This window comes from Ranitomeya imitator, chromosome 4 (genome assembly GCF_032444005.1).
Source record: "Ranitomeya imitator isolate aRanImi1 chromosome 4, aRanImi1.pri, whole genome shotgun sequence".
In the NCBI taxonomy this organism is placed as follows: Eukaryota; Metazoa; Chordata; class Amphibia; order Anura; family Dendrobatidae; genus Ranitomeya; species Ranitomeya imitator.
In genome coordinates this window covers 639,266,953-639,286,443 of record NC_091285.1, presented here as the reverse complement: position 1 = coordinate 639,286,443, position 19,491 = coordinate 639,266,953, and the positions used below count along the sequence as shown (strand labels likewise).

The 19,491-nt window shown below is 40.7% G+C and overlaps 1 protein-coding gene across 1 annotated transcript; it reads right to left on the bottom strand.

Moving 5' to 3' along the window:
- Positions 1 to 8,989: 8,989 nt before the first annotated feature.
- Positions 8,990 to 19,046, bottom strand: STAR (steroidogenic acute regulatory protein). Its single transcript, XM_069762181.1, has 7 exons — positions 18,780 to 19,046; positions 16,245 to 16,358; positions 16,034 to 16,161; positions 14,652 to 14,810; positions 11,001 to 11,185; positions 10,820 to 10,913; positions 8,990 to 10,174 (listed from the first exon to the last, which is right to left on the bottom strand). Exons 1-7 carry the CDS (start codon positions 18,841 to 18,843, stop codon positions 10,061 to 10,063), a joined length of 858 nt encoding a protein of 285 aa, XP_069618282.1. The 5' UTR covers positions 18,844 to 19,046; the 3' UTR covers positions 8,990 to 10,060.
- Between the last annotated feature and the right edge of the window lie 445 nt (positions 19,047 to 19,491).

Below are 19,491 nucleotides of genomic sequence, written 5' to 3'. Positions count from 1 at the left end.
ATGCGGAGCTAGTGAACGTTATCGGACATACCTTAGAGGTTCCCAGACAATCCAGATCTTCTATTGCAGGGTTCCCTCTTCCACTCGACTTCTCGGTCTCTGAATTTAATGGTATGGCCATTGAGGCCGCGATCCTGAAGGACGCAGGTTCTTCTCAAAGTGTCATACAAACCATGATAAGAGCTAGGAAATCGGCATCTTCCCGTATTTACCATAGATGTTGGAAGGCCTTTTTCCAATGGTGTGATGTCAACGGTCTATCCCCAATGGTTTTTTCCCTTCCTCAGCTTCTCGGATTTCTTCAGTCGGGTCTAGATTCAAACCTCTCCCTGAGCACGTTAAAGGGTCAGGTTTCTGCCTTGTCAATTCTCTTTCAAAGAGACCTTGCTTCTCTCCCCCAGGTAGAACCTTCCTTCAGGGGGTTGCTCATGTTGCACCTCCTTACCATCCTCCGGTCGCTCCTTGGGACCTCAACCTTGTGCTTGGCGCCCTCCAGTGTACACCTTTTGAACCTATTCGGGACATCTTTTTCGCTTCTTTCCTGGAAAGTAGCCTTATTGGTTACCATCACCTCCATCAGGAGAGTTGGCGGCGTTGTCCTGTCGTTCTCCCTTTCTGGTCCTTCATCAGGACAAAGTTGTCCTTCGGCCTGTCCCTTCTTTTTGGCCAAAGATGGTTTCGGCTTTTCACATCAATGAAGACATCGTCCTTCCTTCTTTGTCCTTCCGCACTGGCCGACCTAGTTCTCTATTCTTATCCCGCCCTGGGGACTGCTTTTGGACGTCCCATGGTTACCTGTGTCCACCAATGAAGCGAGAGAGAGGGATTTTTGGTTCTTACCGTAAAATCTTTCTTGGAGCCTTCATTGGGGGGACACAGCACTCTCCCTTTATGTTGTACCGTATTGGCCAACGTGCCGTTGTTGTGGGTTGGTACATGGGTTGAGTTGTTTATACTTGTTCCTACTACTGCTTTTGCACCAACTGAGTTGCCTGGTGCCTGTCAGAGGGTGTATACTGCCGGGGGGGAGTAATTTTTGTTTATTTGCATAGTGTCACCTTCTAGCGACAGCAGCATACACCCATGGTTACCTGTGTTCCCCAATGAAGGCTCCAAGAAAGAAATTTTACGGTAAGAACCAAAAATCCCTCTTTTCCTCTGTAGAGTTGCAGCCTGGCTACAAAGTGGCTGCTGCTACCGATGGCACCCAGAGCGGGCATGCCAGGCAGGCTCTGCCAGCTTCCCCCGGCCACTGAGAGCTGTGCAGGAGTGAGTGGCAGCTGGGGAGGAACCGGATCTGCATTACTCTCTGCCGACAGCTGGCTGAGAAGCCTGCGCGTCCTCGACACGGTGTCCAGACTCGGGCTGCACGGACCAGCAGCAGCTCAGAGTAGGGCCGGCTTCCCCGGCACAAATGTGAAGCCGAGCACCAGCGTGTCCACTCATATTCCTCCACACAAACACATGTGCACCTCTGAAGAATTAAAGGGCCGGCGGCCAATAAAAATGGGCAAAGTGGCTGCACTAGATGACATTCCCCACCACTGGTCTAGACCACGTGAAGTAATTCTACCCCTCTACTCCTCCTTAGGCCTCATCAGGAATACTGTGTACAGTTCTGGGTGCCACATTTTATAAAAGATTAAAAACTGAAGTAAGTTCAGAGAAGAGCTACCAGGATGGTGAGCAGACTGCAAAGTATGTCCTACAAGGAAAGGTTAAAGGATCTGGGAATGTTTAGGTTGCAAAAAAGGATGAGTAGACTTAATAGTTTTTGGTTTTCCCGAGCATGGTCGGGTGGTCTCCGAGTATTTGTTAGTGTTCGGGGATTTAGTTTTCATCGCCTCAGCTGAATGATTTACAGCTACTAGCCAGGCTAAGTAGATGTGGGGGTTGCCTGGTTGCTAGAGAATCCCCACATGTAATCAAGCTGTCTAGTAGCTGTAAATCATTCACAAATACTCGGAGACCACCCGAGAGTGCTCGGGAAAACCTGAGCAACAAGTATACTCGCTCATCACTACTTAATAGCTGTCTACAAATATCTGAAGGGAAGTGTGTGCAGTGGGATCATCATTCTCATTTGCACATGGAAACAGGAGAAGCAATGGAATGAAACTGAAAGGGAGAAGATACAGATTAGATATTAGAAAAAAACCTATTGAGGGCATGTTTCCACCTTAAGAATTCGTTCAGGATTTGCCAGGAGAGGTGGTGAGTTCTTCAAAGGAAGTCTTCAAACAGGCTGGACAGACATCTATCTGAGATGGTGTAGTGAATCCTGCATTGAGCAGGGGGTTGGACACGATGACCCAGGAGGTCCCTTCTAGCTCTAACAGTTATTTTATCATTCTAAATGAAGCTGGAGTAATGACCAAGATTTAATGCACATGCTAATTCTTATTGAATTATGGCATCTATTTACTTCCGTGTAACAGAGGCCGCAAAAAAAAGCCTGATGTGCCATTAAATATCTCTGTCCTCTGATGTGATCACACATCAGAGGATAGAGAAATAGGGTCCCTGATCCCCTCCCGATACTTACCAGTGTCTCCCGGTGTCCCTGGGTCCCCCTGGTTCCCCCACGACCGCCGTCATCTTCTTCTGGTAAGAAAATGGCGGGCACATGCACAGTGCACCCACCGAAATCTGCGGCCTGGCACCCGACAAGAGGAAGATTTTTCCTATTGGTTCATTTTGGTCACCGTGATACACCCTATCACAGTGATTAAAATAAAAAAAAGTAAATTAACCCCTCTTTATCACCCCTGAGTATGTATTTATTTCCATTTTCCAATTAGTGTTACATTTGGGCTAAAGTTCGGGTTAGAGTTGGGATTAGGGTTAGGGTTGGGATTAGGGTTATGGTTACAGTTGGGATTAGGGATAGGGATGTATTGGGATTATGGTTAGGTTTGTGGTTAGGGTTATCTTTAGCGTTAGGGGTGTTTTGGTTAGGGTTTTGATTAGGGTTGGGATTAGGGTTAGGGTGGGAGTTAGAATAAGGGGGTCTCCAAATGAGACATGGCTCCACCATTAATTCCATCCAATTTTGCCTTCAAAAAGTCAAATGGTGCTCCCTCCCTTCTGAGCTCTGCCGTGCGCCCAAACTGGTTTACCTCCACATATGGTGCATTAGCGTACTCGGGACAAATTCAGCAACAACTTTTGGGGTCTAATTTCTCCTGTTACCCTTGGGAAAATAAAAAATTGGGGGCTAAAATATCATTTTTGTGGAAAAAAAAAAGAATTTATTTTCACAACTCTGAATTACAAACTTCTGTGAAGCACTTGGGCGCTCAAAGTGCTTACCACACATCTAGATAAGTTCCTTGGGGGCTCTAGTTCCAAAATGGGGTCACGTGTAGGAGGTTTCTACTGTTTAGGTACATCAGGGGCTCTGCAAATGCAACATGACGCCCGCTGACCATTCCATCAAAGTCTGCATTTTAAAATGTCACTACTTCCTTTCCAAGCCTCGATATGTGCCCAAACAGTGGTCCCCCCACATATGGGGTATCAGCGTACTCAGGACAAACTGGACAACAACTTTTAAGGTTCAATTTCTCCTGTTATTCCTCTGAAAATACAAAATTGCGGGCTAAAAATTTTTTGTGGAAAAAAAATGATTTTTTTACTTTCACGACTGCATTATAAACTTCTGTGAAGCACTTGGGCGTTCAAAGGGCTTATCACACATCTAGATAAGTTCCTTGGGGGGTCTAGTTTCCAAAATGGGGTCACTTGTGGGGGGGTTCTACTGTTTAGGCACATCAGGGGCTCTGCAAATGCAACATGGCTCCTGCAGACCATTCTATCAAAGTCTGCATTCCAAAACGGCTCTCCTTCCCTTACAAGCGGCCAAACAGTGGTCCCCCCCACATATGGGGTATCGGTGTACTCAGGATAAATTGCACAATAAACTTTGGGGTCCAATTTCTCCTGTTACCCTTGTGAAAGTAAAAAATTTGGGGTGAAAACATAATTTTTGTGGAAAAATGATTTTTTTATTTTCACGGCTCTACGTTATAAACTTCTGTGAAGCACTTGGGGGTTTAAAGTGCTCACCACACATCTAGAAAAGTTCCTTAAGGGGTCTAGTTTCTAAAATGGTGTCACTTTTGGTGGATTTCAATGTTTAGGCACATCAGTGGCCAGCCAATTCTGCATTGAAAAAGTCAAACTGCGCTCCTTCCCTTCCGAGCTCTGTTGTGCTCCCAAACAGTGGTTTACCCCCACATATGGGGTATCAGCGTACTCAGCACAAATTGCACAACAACTTTCGTGGTGTAATTTCTCCTGTTACCCCTGTGAAAATAAAAATTTGGGGGCAAAAAAATCATTTATTGTGGAAAAAAAATACTATTTTTTATTTTCACGGCTCTTCGTTATAAAAGTCTGTGAAGCACTTGGGGGTTTAAAGTGCTCACCACACATCTAGATAAGTTCCTTAAGGGGTCTATTTTCCAAAATGGTGTCACTTGTGGGGGGTTTCCACTGTTTGCTCTTCAAACGCGAAATGGCGTCCTATCTCAATTTCAGCCAATTCTGCATTGAAAAAGTCAAACGACGCTCCGTCTCTTCCAAGCTCTGCCATGCTCCCAAACAGTGCTTTACCCCCACGTATGGGGTATCGGCGTACTCAAGGAGAAATTGCACAACAAATTTTGTGGTTCATTTCCTCTTTTTACACTTGTGAAAAAAAAATTGGTTCTGAAGTAAAATGTTTGTAAAAAAAAAACAGTTAAATGTTAATTTTTTCCTTCCACATTGTTTCAGTTCCCGTGAAGCACGTAAAGGGTTAATAAACTTCTTGAATGTGGTTTTGAGCACCTTGAGGGGTGCAGTTTTTAGAATGGTGTCACATTTGTGTATTTTCTATCATATAGACCACTCAAAGTGACTTTAAATGTGAGGTGGTCCCTAAAAAAATGGTTTTGTAAATGTTGTTGTAAAAAATGAGAAATTGCTGGTCAACTTTTAACCCTTATAACTTCCTAACAAGAAAAAAAAATTGTTTCCAAAATTGTGCTGATGTAAAGGAGACATGTGGGAAATGTTATTCATTAACTATTTTGTGTGACATATCTCTCTGATTTAAGGGCATAAAAATTAAAAGTTTAAAAATTGGTAAATTTTTAAATATTTCACCATATTCCCGTTTTTTCATAATTAAACACAAGTAATACCGAAAAAATGTTACCACTAACATGAAGTACTATATGTCACAAAAAAACAATCTCAGATAACCTTATAACCTCATAAAGTGACAGTGGTTAGAATTGTAAAAATTGCCTTGGTCATTAAGTACCAAATTGGCTCTGTCACTAAAGGTACTGTCACACTTAGCGACGCTGCAGCGATACCGACAACGATCCCGAGGTCCCCGGTAACCAGGGTAAACATCGGGTTACTAATCGCAGGGCCGCGCTTAGTAACCCGATGTTTACCCTGGTTACCAGCGTAAAAAAACAAACAGTACATACTTACATTCAGCTGTCTGTCCCTTGCCGTCTGCTTCCTGCACTGACTGCTGGCCATAAAGTGAAAGCAGAGCACAGCCACAGCGGTGAGTCACCGCTGTGTGACTCACCGCTGTGCTGTGCTTTCACTTTCACTTTACGGCCAGCAGTCAGTGCAGGAAGCAGACAGCAAGGGACAGACAGCTGAATGTAAGTATGTACTGTTTGTTTTTTTACGCTGGTAACCAGGGTAAACATCGGGTTACTAAGCGCGGCCCTGCGCTTAGTAACCTGATGTTTACCCTGGTTACCAGTGAAGACATCGCTGAATCGGTGTCACACACGCCGATTCAGCGATGTCTGCGGGGAGTCCAGCGACCAAATAAAGTTCTGGACTTTCTTCCCCGACCAGCGACAGGACAGCAGGGGCCTGATCGCTGCTGCGTGTCACACTGGACGATATCGCTAGCGAGGACGCTGCAACGTCACGGATCGCTAGCGATATCGTCTAGTGTAACATAACATAGTAACATAGTTAGTAAGGCCGAAAAAAGACATTTGTCTATCCAGTTCAGCCTATATTCCATCATAATAAATCCCCAGATCTACGTCCTTCTACAGAACCTAATAATTGTATGATACAATATTGTTCTGCTCCAGGAAGACATCCAGGCCTCTCTTGAACCCCTCGACTGAGTTCGCCATCACCACCTCCTCAGGCAAGCAATTCCAGATTCTCACTGCCCTAACAGTAAAGAATCCTCTTCTATGTTGGTGGAAAAACCTTCTCTCCTCCAGACGCAAAGAATGCCCCCTTGTGCCCGTCACCTTCCTTGGTATAAACAGATCCTCAGCGAGATATTTGTATTGTCCCCTTATATACTTATACATGGTTATTAGATCGCCCCTCAGTCGTCTTTTTTCTAGACTAAATAATCCTAATTTCGCTAATCTATCTGGGTATTGTAGTTCTCCCATCCCCTTTATTAATTTTGTTGCCCTCCTTTGTACTCTCTCTAGTTCCATTATATCCTTCCTGAGCACCGGTGCCCAAAACTGGACACAGTACTCCATGTGCGGTCTAACTAGGGATTTGTACAGAGGCAGTATAATGCTCTCATCATGTGTATCCAGACCTCTTTTAATGCACCCCATGATCCTGTTTGCCTTGGCAGCTGCTGCCTGGCACTGGCTGCTCCAGGTAAGTTTATCATTAACTAGGATCCCCAAGTCCTTCTCCCTGTCAGATTTACCCAGTGGTTTCCCGTTCAGTGTGTAATGGTGATATTGATTCCCTCTTCCCATGTGTATAACCTTACATTTATCATTGTTAAACCTCATCTGTGACGGTACCTTTAGGGGTTACATTTACACAGTATTTTATTTGCGGACACAACACAAAGATGCACGGAAGCAGGAGAGCGGCTCGTAATGGTAACAACTTTTATTATTGGCACAATGGTTGTACAGAACACTTCAGCCTTATCTAATAGAGAACAAAACATGAATACTCGGAGGCTAATATATGGAGGCGCCGGATGTTTGTATATCTAGCCTGACATCATGGTAGCTGCTGACTCTGATTAATTTCTTAATTGGGATAATTATCAATCTCATTTTACTACCCCATAGGCATCCAGTTTGGGATCTAGGGCTGTATCTGCGGAGGCGATTGGGACCTGCATGAAGAATATTAAACACTCCTGATACTGTCTGACCTGCTCACGCGTTACTTACCATATTTTATTAGGCATGACCACATTTTAATGATATTCCACTTACGGTACTTAATAGGCAAATATTAAATTAAATATATAAATAAATTATGCAGCCGGTTCATAAATAATAAATAAAATATAATATTAATGGGTAATAATAAATAACACTGATATAAAAAAAAATAGAACAAGGTGTCACAAAGTGCAGAGTCTACAAAATCGGTAAATTTTACAGATGCTGTAAACGCCAGAAAGTGAGAGTGTGGAGAAGAAAAACGCAATACGCCTGCTGAAAAGACCATGGGGAACAAAAGGTACACAATAATGCATGTACACTATATAAATATATACTATTATTTTTTGGTTCATAAATAATTGAAAACAAATACCGTAAGTGTTTTTAGTTTTCAATTATTTATTAAGAGAAAAATATGTATTCATTAAAATTAAATAAAATATAATAAATAACTTTATTCTTATATTTGTTTATTTTGTTTACAAATAAGTGAAAACTAAAGAAAAAAAAAATTTTTGCTGCCAAATTTTTGGTTAAATGTTGTCACTTGATTTTGTGGGAGATTTTATTATTTACGCCTCCACGATATTATTATTAGCTAGTGTCGGTCTTATTTATAGATGTAAATTTATAGATTTCCAGATAAGAAAAAAAAAAAATCAGGCATAAATTAACACCACTGACGTATTAACTGCCGAAGCATGGAATATATGGAGGTTTACACTATTTGGAAGCAGAAAAAAGTGAGCAAGCATAAAAGGATTTCCTGTTTGCCTTATCGTTCCACGTGATGACTGCACGGTATCCGGGCTTCCCCACAACAAATGCCTAATAGGTGAGCTGGTTTTTCACTATTTTTCCTTATAAAAGGATTTCGACAGCTTTGACAAATGCCAAATCGTGTTGGCTTTATTTAATCCAAAAAGACCTGCTTAATTTGCCAATATGAACCCGTAAATAATAATAAAAGCAATGTTTTAACGTAGCGGCAAAGATCAGATTTTACCAATTCTCATCCACATGCAGAACAACAAAAAAATATCTGCAGCAGAAATTGACCTGCTGTGCGGATGTTAATTTCACGTCATGTCAATTTTATCTTTTTTTTGCAGATTTTGTTATTCAAAGGGATTTTCCACTACTTTGATGCTGATGACCCATGAGGTATCAGATCTGTGGGGGTCTGACACCCAATTCCTCCATCAATCAACTCTGACAGACGTAAAACGGAGCCAGGACAGCACAACTTTTAGTGGCCTCTCCAGGACATTAAAGCTTAGCTCCACATCCATCTAATATTAAAGACCTCTCATAAGAAAAGGCTATCAAAGTAGTGGACAACCCCTTTAATTGTGCTTTGTGAGTGTGGAATAGAGTACTACATAAAATATATCTCAGTATCATATTGAAAACAATCATATTGTTTTTCTATTATCCATGCACGGACTATTGGCTGAACTTTATGGTACATACAACCACTGAAACAGTTCTAACAAATCATAAAACAATATTAAAATTATATATTATACAGGATATAGTAAATTATTATATATTATATTTACTTGAACAAATATAACAAATATTTGTATATGGAACTTCATGTGGCTAGAAATAGTTTTCCTTCTAGCAATGCATTGTTGTCACCTCTATTTTATGCCCTTTTCATTTAGTCTTTCTTAACTGCTTCCTAAACTTGATAGATTCATCTGTCAGGGAACATTGGAGGATCAGCTTTTTAGAATTCAACAGATTTTCCCAGAAAGAGATTTTTTTTGCCTATATTCTTCCTTTTTGTCACATTTAGCTCCTAGGGGGTGGGGCTAGTTTCAGTCGGTCACATCAAAACTGCTATTGGTTGGTCAGAGCCTAAAAAGGACCCGCCCCTCTCTACAGTGATGGCAGTATTAGCAAAGAAAGGACCAAACTGCCCTGTCTGATACAAGGTTACACTGTTGCCTTAAAACATGTTTTTTAAATTCTGATATGGGGCCCTCTTTATGTTTGCCTCTAAATCATGGAAAAAATTTTTGTGGGTGGGGGGAAACTGGGTAAAAACTCTTTAAATAATCAGAGTCAGCAGCTTTCACTTTACAATGAGATATCAATCTTAAAGAGGACAAGTGACCGGGTCAAAAGTTGCCAGTTTTTGCTCTTATTTCTTCTTCCCACTGTTCCCCGATGTATTCAGTCATCTACCATGGGGTGGGGGTCATCTACCATCATGTTCCAGGGGTGTAGGCCTTATAGTTTAGTGCCTATTTTTTTATGGTCTTTACCAAGGGGGTGTGACTCACAAGATTTTCTTGAGGCGTGTCTTTACGCTTCTCTGCTTAATTACCCTGTTAGTCACACCCCTTTGTAAAGAACATAAAAAATAGAACTAAAAGACGCCCATATATCCTGAACTGTATGGTGGATTAAAAAAAAAAAACAGAATTCTCAGGAGCGGAAGGAATTAAACGGGAGCAAAAACTGGAACTTTGTGACCTGGTGACAGCTCATCTCTAAAGTCTGATCCATAATAATAAATTGTATGACCCTGATACATTCGTCACATTGAGAATTTTCTTCAAAACTTACACAAGAGTTCAACTATGTGGCTTTAGGAATCCAGTCGTCTTTATAGTTACGTATGAGGCTGTAAGTTCGGGTTGCGGTCAGTTCGGGAATTGCAGTCCTTACATGGCCCGTGAAATGCGCCCGTCCGTACCCGGCTTTAGGCAAAGTGGCTTTTCGGTTCTCCTATGGGCTACACCAGTGGCAAATGCCCCAGTTGCCTCACGGGTATAGATCAATCATTACATTGGCCATTACTTTATAAAGCCTGGGATAAGCAGAAGGAATGGGACCAGGAGGAGGAAGGGTTAGCAGAGCGATAGGCTGGCAGTGGACATAGCGACTCTGTTGCGGAGATGTTTGGCAAAATCCACTTGCGTCTGGGACAAAACTTGGTTTATAATAGATTTTGGCAGCCATCCCTGGATAAAAATAAAAAACAGAAGAAGAGAATGGATTACAATGAAATAAAGTACACAAATAACACCCAAAAAGCTATATTGACTAAAGGAAGGGCACCTCCGGTCATACATTGTACGCATAGACCTGTACCGCTTCATCCCAACCTCGTCGACAATCCTAAGTGGTGCGGGAGTGCTGCTTATAAAAAAGAGGAGGTTCGTGTTTCAAATGGTGGCCATGTCCATATGATTAGCAAATGACCTCAACCGGTGATATATATTGAAACTTTTGGACTGTCGGACGTGCCCATTTGATAATCACTAATGAGATTGTAATGGGATAGATACTGTTGTATGGGAAGAGTATAGTAGTGTTGCACGGCGTTATTACTTGGACACTATATGGTGAATGGATGGATAAATGGGTATGGATAAGATTTAATTAGGAGCTACTACGATGATAGAAGAAGCCACTATAGCTAATGTAATATGAGCCTACTGAGTGAGTGGCTGATGTGTCATGTCCTCATGCTATATGGCGGCATTGTGTATGCACTGAATGCCACGCTTTATACTGGTGCAACTGGAGTCTTTTTTTTTCTAAGACGTTGACTTTAGAGAGTGCCATTTTATTGATGATAAATGTGCTTAAGAACATCTACATACCTTTAGATCAATGCTTAGAAGCCAGGTTAGTTTGGTTTTTGAGGGGTCTTCAAGCACTGGGTGAAGGACCATACATGTTGGGCCATTCTCTGCCCTGGAAGGAAGAATATTTATATTTCTGTTTTATCAGTCATCATGCCGGATACACGACAGTATATGTCGTAGTAGGAGTTCTCCATACCTCACGTATCCTTTCTGTTCCGGCATTCCACCAAATCTCGTTGACATTCCGGCCAGAATACAAGTGGATCCTCTTCTCTTACTGCATCGCACACTCACAAAATCCCGAGCTCCCACAATATTTCCGGGGGTTTCTGCTGCTTTTTCGTGTGTTATCACTGTGTCTTTTCCAATTTTCTGGAGAATCTGCAATAAAGAAAGCATTAATATGTGTGCACCACCAAATTGCAGTATCCAACATAATCCATAAACAAGGGCTGCACGCGGATTCTTCCATCTTATTCACCTTCCGGCAGTCTGTAGTTCCCTTTGTTGTCTAGAAATTTTTTGCAAATGTTTAAAAACTCCCATAAGGCCCCAATACACATTAGACTTATGTAATCTGAAACCGCTGATATTGTTGAGGTTAGCTGACTGATTGTCTAATGTGTATGGGGGGTGCTGGCTGACTGACGGTCGGGAGAGATGTCTATCGTGCATGTCCAATTTTGGACTGCCAATAACATTGTTCTCCGGGAGATGAGCCGCCGGCCGACATGTTAGTCAGCAGCTTTTTCGTAGAGAACAAGCGCTCATGTGTATGGGAGAGTCGGCTGAGATGGTTGTCAATCAAATGATCATCCGAAGCTTTAGGGTATGTGCACACGTCAGGATTTTTAGCATTTTTTTTTGCGGAATTTCGCTATAAAAACGCTATAATTCATTCCGGATTTTTTGTGCAGATGTAAGCGTTTTTTTCTGCAAAAAAAACGCTTACCGCTAAAAATCCGGACATGCTCTATCTTTTTCCGGAATTTTTGCGGATTTCTAAGCCAAAATGACATTCCAGAAAAAAAAAAAATCAGCAAAAAATCCGCGCAAAAAACGCGCAATTTCCGCGAGAAATCCGCGCAAAAAAAACGCGTATTTCTGGCAGAAATCTCAGGATTTTGTCAGGAAAAAATCCTGACGTGTGCACATACCCTTACTCTCCAAAAAATCGACCTAGTGTAAAACAAGATAGAATTCACAGAGATAGGGGTGCAGCTGCAGTATCTCTCCCTCCGTATGTCAGTGAGAAACCATAAGGAGAAAAGAGGAGGTGAAGCAGCGGGATGAATGGACTGGTCACTTCTTTTAGCAGCTTCGTGACTTCCAAACTTGTGCACAGCAAGTCATTTTGACATTGCTGTACATGTCTTTTTCACACTGGTTCCAGGTGGAATCCGCCAGTAAAAGACGTGGTGTGCACGTCCACTAAGGAAGGGTTGTGGTTACTTCTTTATAGAATTAGGTATAATTGAATCGTTACATGTCCATTGGCTGTACTGGACATATAATCACATGCACCGGACCAGCCTAAGGACTCATGCACATGACTGATTATATCGGGCAAGTGCTAACCATGATTTTCATGGATAGCATTTTTACTCATGATATTCTATGGTGCTCCGAACATGTTTTGATCCGAGAAAAAAATCGAAGATATGTCTGATTTAGATCTGTCAGATCAAAATCTGCAAGGCAGGGGCCTGTGAAAAACATTCGCCTGCAAAAGGATGACATCCGAGTGCAGTCCGATATTCAACTTTTTTTTTTTTTCTCTACACCTCCAAGAAAAACTGATGCCATTCTGATTACATGGCACGTGGTCAATTAAGCCCTAAGAGTCCATGAGATAATAACTGACCGAGATTAAGGAACTGCAGACAACAGGAATGTGTTTTCACAAAGCAGTGAGCAGACACCAAGGACATTGTGTTAATGGACCAAGGAAATCCATGATAGGAGACCTCCTCATGCCAGAAACACACGATAATCTAAGTAGGTTGGGATGTAGAGTCACAATAAGAGCCTAAATCAGGCACACGATATCTAGGAATTTGGAGATTAAGAGGACTTTCATTACTAAATAGACCTAATCATGGTTGGAATATATTTCTTGTAGAGGAGCAGATACCATAAAAAATAAAATATTGAGATTCATGTCTAAATTATACATCCTAGCCTCTAGGTGTTAATACTTTACAAATCTATGGTAATTTTTTCTTTAAATATATATATATATATATATATATATATATATATATATGCTAGCCACCTTAGGGAGAGACCCAAGTTGGGCTAAATGTAGCGGGACGAAAGAGACCGAAAAGCCCTCTACTTAAAGGCAATACATAGTGGATGCTTTCCTGAAACGGAAAGTACTTGCAAGCAGCATAATACAAAGAATTGCAGGTTTACCCAGAATCCTTTGCAGTAGGCGGAGCTATACATCCATACAGCCAACCAATTCCAGCCCTGTGCTGATGAGGGCCTAAAGCCCGAAACACGTGTCCACAGGTAGGAATTGGTTGGCTGTGTAAATTTAGAAACTAATCCACAGCATTGCACGCTTGGCGGTTCCAAGCGCTGTGGATTAGACTAGGGTGGAAAGAGACGATTTGCATAGCTCCGCCTACTGCAAAGGATTCTGGGTAAACCTGCTATTCTTTGTATTATGCTGCTTGCAAGTACTTTCCGTTTCAGGAAAGCATCCACTATATATATATACACACACGTACATTACATATACTCTATAAGGGCAGGCTAAGTTATTAATTGGGGTCCCCTGGTCAGGACCATGTTCTCTTAGAAGGGAGAGGGGTTTCTCTTATTCGGAGACCTGTCCTGTATTACACAGACAACCCCTTGATTTGAATGGACCCCGTGTAATATTTCATTTGCCCCATGATGGCCCTGCAGAAAAATTAAATTCTAAAGGTCGATAATCTCTTCCGACTCTCACATACACAGAAATGTTCAGTTCCCTATGACAGAACTGCGGCCAGAATAATCTGGTAGCGGCTTATGTCACTGCCAAACAACTGGAGCCGGCGATTGAATTCCAACCACCCTATTTGTCTCCTACCATAAGTGTCGGACACTCGGCATGCTTCCGCGCACATTAGATGGTCAGCTGATCAATCCAAAATTAGTGGGTTCCGATGACAATCCAATAAAAGGTTATCGCCATCTTCATAGATGGTTGTTGTTGGATACTGCTTTTTTGTTGTTTTTGTTTGCAATTTACTGGTTATTAAAATGTATAGCCGTTTTTCAGCTAGTAACATTATTCTTTTGTTTACAGCTTGTGGTCTAGGAGACCGACCACCGCTGCTGTTTAGCTTGTAACCACTGCACTGAAGCCGGATGGAATTAGGAGGTAACTGCACCCTCCAGTGAACCTACACTGCTTTAAAGCAGTGATTACAAGCTTAACAAAAAAAAGTGCTAGCAAGCAGTGTCTGTACCTGGCCACTCCTGCTAAACAGCAGCGATGGTCGGTCACCTAGGCAATGAGCAGTACACAATAGAAAAGAAACATGTTAAAGTCTCAAGAATCTCTGCATATTTTAATAAACCGTAAATTGCAAATATATTCATTGTTACAAACATTATCCAACAATACCCATATATATATTATAATAGGAATAAACCCTTTACATTCAACAGGTTTCTTTTCAGAAAACCAGAAAACATTGCCTCCCGTATAATGATTAAGGTAAAGTCATACACTGTAAACAAGGGACGACACCAGACTGGTCTTCTCTTGACTACTTTAAGGTCGTGACATTTTATATAGGAAGCTATATAAACAGTTAATTCACAAGAATGAGCCCATTTTTCGTACCTTAACTTCTTTAACATTAGGATTCCATTCTCCCATCTTCTCCATATTGTCCACCAGTTCTCCATATACATTGTCCAGCGGCTTCTCCACTACTGCTTCCAGCTTGAAGACCTTTCCGATGTCTGGGAGGACTTTACTGAGAACTTTATCTCCATTTTCCTTCACAAATTAAAAAAAAAATAATATTATTATTTTTATTACAAAGCTTCACTACTATAATATTTTATTTGTACGGTATTTTAATCTTGGTGGTGTTCAGATCTGTATTAAACCTTAGGATTATTCTAAAGGTGGCCTAGACCTTTTATTAGCTGTTCGCTGAACACTCATTCTTCTCCCCCAACCCATACATATTGATGCTGAAAAACATTTCTGGAGGTGCCTTATCTTTCTTGAGAACAAGGGATTAGGCTGAGTGGACATCAGCAGAACATCTAATACACAGATAGTTGGCCATTTCCCACACAAATCGGTGGCCAACTTTAGTCAAATGTGTACGTCCACCCATAAATAGAATATTGGCGTTTAGCCTTTTCAGTCACTTCTTTACCTGGAAGATAAGCGGTGCCAGGTATCTAGTAGCCTTATATCACCTTTGATATTATATATACTTGGCCAAATGGGAAAGTCTATGTGGAATCTGAGATTGAATAATTGGTTAAATGAATGGTTTACGTTTCTTTAATGTTACACAGCTAATTTACCAAAATGAGAAAATGTTGTTGGCCATTGAATGGGAATAAAAAAAACCTTAAAGTAGTAAGTGTTCACGCATATTGCTAAATTATAGCAGTATTGTATGAATCCTTAAAGGTGTTGTCCACTTTAGCATTTTAAAATTACATAAAAAGCAGTAGAGTTCCCTTCTACTATTACCTCAATGCTCCAGTTCCTGTTTTCTGGGTCACCCTATGATCTCTACTTTCTAGTCCCTCACACACACACTTGACATATCGATGACACAACCCAACTAGTGATTGCCTGCAGAGGTTACCTGTGTCATCACTGCAGAAATGAAGACTGGCGAGAAACCAGGTCAACATCAGTATTGCTTTTAATTTTCTTCTTAACCCATTTGGAACCTCTTTGAAAATAATTATTGTCAATGTGGACAGCCACTTAATTTTGGAACCCATAGTCTGCTATGATCCCAGACTTCACCTTTATGTGTCTCTGATGTCATGCTATATGTTTTCCTTACCAATTCTGAAGATAGTCCATGTCCTAACCTTGCCCCGCTCACACAAATATCTAGTTTGTTTAAATTGTGAATACAGTTCTGATCTAATGGAAAACGAAAAACCAGTGACCTGACGAGAACCCATGTGTCTTCATGCAATATGTCATTGTCCATCCCTGATATATGGTGAAACAGATCTTACCGCCACAATCTCCACTTTCCATCCATCTTGTTCTCCCAGGATACTCATTGACTTCTTCAGGGCTTCTTCTCCTTGCTTGATGTAAGACATCTCAACTTCATTGTAGGGTTTCTCATCAAGTCTGGAACCTAAGGAAACAATGTATGAGCAAGAAACTTCTACCTTTCTTGGATGGATTTTCCTATTGTTTGGGTTAAGATATTTGACTTACTCAGCAGAGAGCTTCGTCTTCTCACTTGATTTATCCATCGACTGGGTCCTGGTCCAACTAAAGCCAATTTTTCCAGTTCATGTGAAAGAGCAACTGCAGCCGTTCTCCTGAGACCTAGACAAATAAGTATATATATTATTAACTATTGTAAACTGTTCTACAAAAAGGGGGTCAATATTATCGAAGCTATTCTACGGAAAAGAGAAGTCATCGACATAGGTCCATACAAAGTAGTGGGGCAACTAACTTTTCTTTTCGCAAACGGAAAAGCTTTGTCAATTCTTTTTTAGAACTTTTTTTCTCTCCTTACTTTGTTTCCAATATCAACCTGAATTGTATTCTCCAGACAACTGTGAGGTCTCATCTCGGAGATAATGACACGAATAGGCAAAACCAGAAATGGACAGATTTCACCTATTGTATATCATTTGATGGGTAGGTAGTGGGGAGTGAAAACCCTGATGAATGTGGCTTAGGATTTATTCATAATTTTTTTGCCTGTTTTTTTTTTTTTTGGCAAAATATTGGTAACACCGCATTCTTGACATTGTCTCCAAACACAGCATGTTCTAGATACTCTGTACATGCAGTTTTCCATAGACTTCTCCATAAGATAAAAGTGCATTTTGTGTGAACATAAAAAGCCCACAAAAAATAATAAAATTATAGAATTAAGTATAGAACTACAAAAGAACCAAGTGTGATGAACGCCTTAGTGTGTTGTGGTGCATCAAACTAATGAGCGTGATTTTTCACAAATTACGACAGTTTTTATTTTTGTCCACAACGTAATTCCAGGTGAACATACAAATATTTAAGGTGTTTCACCTGTAATAACCTATAAAAAAGAACATTAATGAACCTAATTATTTATGATAACGCATTATTGTTTTTGCCCATCGTTGTTTTTTTTAGCTGCGTGGTACACGATCCATGGCAAGCAGCACCTTGCCTGAAAGGTAATTTTACATTTTGCTATTATTGCACTTTTTGATGGTGGTAGATTGTAGGACAATATTTGCCAACTTCACTAGTGATTCAGGATTCGATCAGAAGTAGCATAAAAACTGACATGCATTTTTTTCTTCCACAAGGCATTTTTCAAAAACTGAAACGGAAAAAAAAAAATCAGATAGTCACTGGTTTTACGGGGACATCCACATAGGATTTATTTGTTGTGGATCCGTGGCAAATCCACAACTAGTAAGAAACCTGTGAAAACATCGCCACGTATTAGCTAGGTTCCCACAGGTTTTTTTAGAATTTTATTGGAGTAGATCCACTTCAAAAACCTCCCCAAAAATTCCTATAAAACAGATTGAAAGACTCTTCCTAATAATTTCTATGGTAGAACCACTTTGTTAGTCGTAAGTTTACTTTCTTTTTTTTTTAGCATTTTTCCCTCTTCAGGTTTTGCAGAAAAAAAAATAACTGCTACTTGTCAAGTCAAAAGACTGCAAAAACGCTTGAGAGCCTTAAAAACTCTTATGTCATATACAGTATATTTCAGAATGAGAATAAAAACTCTAAAAAAATTAAAAAAAATAGTTTTTGACTGCTATGAAATCCAATGACAATCCTCCCCATCAACGGACATGCCGCAAATAAGACCCCTATCAGAAGTTTCTGACCCAACCAAACTAGCCTTCATGCCTGCTTTACACTGATGAGGAGCAATCACCCCGAAACACAAAAATTGATTTTTTTACTTGGCTTCTTATTCTAATTCATGTGGCAAGGTACTTTACAGGGTCGCCACTGACTTTTAGGTTTGTTACCCCCCAATAGGTGGCATTAGAGTTCCTGTTTTTCTCTATTTGCAAATTCAAAATCCAAACCATAGGTCATTTTACCCTGCGCACTTTTTATATAGATTTTCTGTGACATATTTTCAGTTACCTTACATTCTATGTACAACATATTGGCCTCGTATTGTACAGGACCACTTTTCTAGTCGATGACCCAATTTTGGGGGGTCGCATCAAGGAGGTTTCACTGTGATATATAAAAGGTTGTTTATCTTCATCTAACGAGAATGTTAGGGTATATTCACACTTGGTATATTTGCAGAATTGTCTGCAACTGTGCCTTCAATCTGAATAGAGCTTACAGAAATGTGTGACTGTACTCTAGGTTTTCGATGTTGACTAGATGTCGATGTATCATGGGTAATACCCTGGTTTTTTCCTAGCCCTGGGAATCCTAGCTAACTACTAACTACAAAGCACTCTATAAACCTCTCAGTTGTGAAGATATAATATTTTCTACACAGCTTAGACCACATGGTTGAACCAAAAACTCTTCTAATACAACAACATGATGGACAAGATGTGAACATTTGAGTGGTTGTAGCTAGTCATTTAGTATTTTACATCATTATTAAACCGCATAATTATGTTACTAATTAATAATATGTATTACAATAGGCTTTCATGTGATGTACCCTTTAAAATTAAGTACTTATCCTTGAGAAATAGACTTGTGAAAATATACAAATTGTTTTGACGTGAGCCAAAGAATACCATGATGGCTTACCTGTCATGTTACGAAGATGTCTGTATGATATCCCGGCACAGAGCTTGAAGGTGGCTGGTAACATTGCTTAGATGAGAGTTAGGTTGTTGGTCAATATTGTGGAAGTCGCTCTAGGTTCTGTAGCTGAAGAGCTTTTCTAAGCTTGAAACGGAAAACTGATGGTCAACTTGTGGTGTTAGTCCGAGGGTGGTCAGGTTCTCTATTACCAGTGATCAGCTTGGCTTGGTAGACTGGATATCTTTGCTCTGTGTATATCTGATATGTATTGCTGTGCAGGACACAGAACTCTGTTTAAATCCTCTCGTCTGAAGGATGATGTGTGGTAATGACTCAGATAAGAATACAGCATAATTTACTGGAGGCCAGCGGGAGCAAGGACAAGGGCTGACAAGTATGTCAGAGATGATTAAGCCCTGATACAACACATCAAGGCAAACATGAAGAAACTATCACTGAGCCATTAACCCCATGTGCATGTTAGTGATATCAGTCAATCTGATCAAGGTGTAGCACCCTTACCTACTTTTCCACCTTGGGTACACTTTCTGTCACAAGATATCAAGAAAATTGGTGTCCAGCTGACCGTTATTTTAGCCAGAAGAATTGTTATCCTTCCTGGAGCTCTTTTAGATGCCCGGGGTGACCCAGAAGTTCTACCACTCCGTTATGTGGTAAGGACATACGGAAAGATTTCACCACTTCCCACTATCAG